Source organism: Phytophthora parasitica, assembly GCF_000247585.1.
Source record: "Phytophthora parasitica INRA-310 unplaced genomic scaffold supercont2.33, whole genome shotgun sequence".
In the NCBI taxonomy this organism is placed as follows: Eukaryota; Oomycota; class Peronosporomycetes; order Peronosporales; family Peronosporaceae; genus Phytophthora; species Phytophthora nicotianae.
In genome coordinates, this window is record NW_008649019.1 from 482,299 (window position 1) to 483,112 (window position 814).

Consider the following 814-nt stretch of genomic DNA (forward strand, 5'->3'; position numbering starts at 1 on the left):
GTAATGATGAGCCAGCAATTCTGAGAGGTGGCAATCTTCAACGTTTGATGGCAAATAGAGCAGTGATTCCAACACAGAAAACTTGAGTTTTGGAACCACCCCAATACCTTAACGCTCTAAATGCGTTCGCTTCCGAGTGATAGGAAAGCCACCAGCTCTAGGAGTATCTGTATGTATAATGGAGTTGGTATCAATCACAATGTGCAACCAGTTCAACGTCCTAGTCGTCGCTTTGTCTTGGTATCGAACACAACTCAATTAATGTGACCCACATAATTATAAGAAAAATTGCATTTCAAGTGTCATTGCAAAATGGCGAGGACTAGCGATGGCAACAGCGCTGGACGACTGCTTCGCGTGTTAGGAGACTGCGAACTCTTCCACGTAAGGCCTCCAACCTATCCACACACTTTCATTCCCCTTTTGTGTAGGAATAGACTTATGACACGCCGTGACTGTGTAGATGGAGGCAGCGATGGTCAGTGTCAAACCCAGGACCAGCTCTGAGTCTTTGCTAAAACCTAGTGGCGGGGACAACGTGGACGTGCTGAAACGCACTCCTGAGGTATCAATTAGCAATTTGCAGTGTTATGTCGTGCTGCCGGTTACTATTGTTGCTAATTCATTAGATTGTTCACGTGTTAGTCCACATCAACTACGGTGTGTTTTACTGTTAAATCAAGTTATTAAAACCAAAACACAAGTTAAAAAGCTTGTTAAAACATAAGAACGCCAAAAACGTCAACCACATCTCATTTCATCGTATGGTGCGTGACACACGTTGTGCTGCATCGGCGATGACGTTGAAGCAGCT

At 44.3% G+C, this 814-nt stretch overlaps 1 protein-coding gene across 1 annotated transcript; it reads left to right on the plus strand.

Annotated features, from left to right (window-relative positions):
* Positions 1 to 312: 312 nt before the first annotated feature.
* On the plus strand, positions 313 to 677 carry PPTG_23249 (hypothetical protein; the record flags this gene model as incomplete). The annotated part of the gene is made up of 3 exons (XM_008909370.1): positions 313 to 384; positions 464 to 565; positions 630 to 677. 3 exons carry the CDS (start codon positions 313 to 315, stop codon positions 675 to 677), a joined length of 222 nt encoding a protein of 73 aa, XP_008907618.1.
* Positions 678 to 814: the final 137 nt, after the last annotated feature.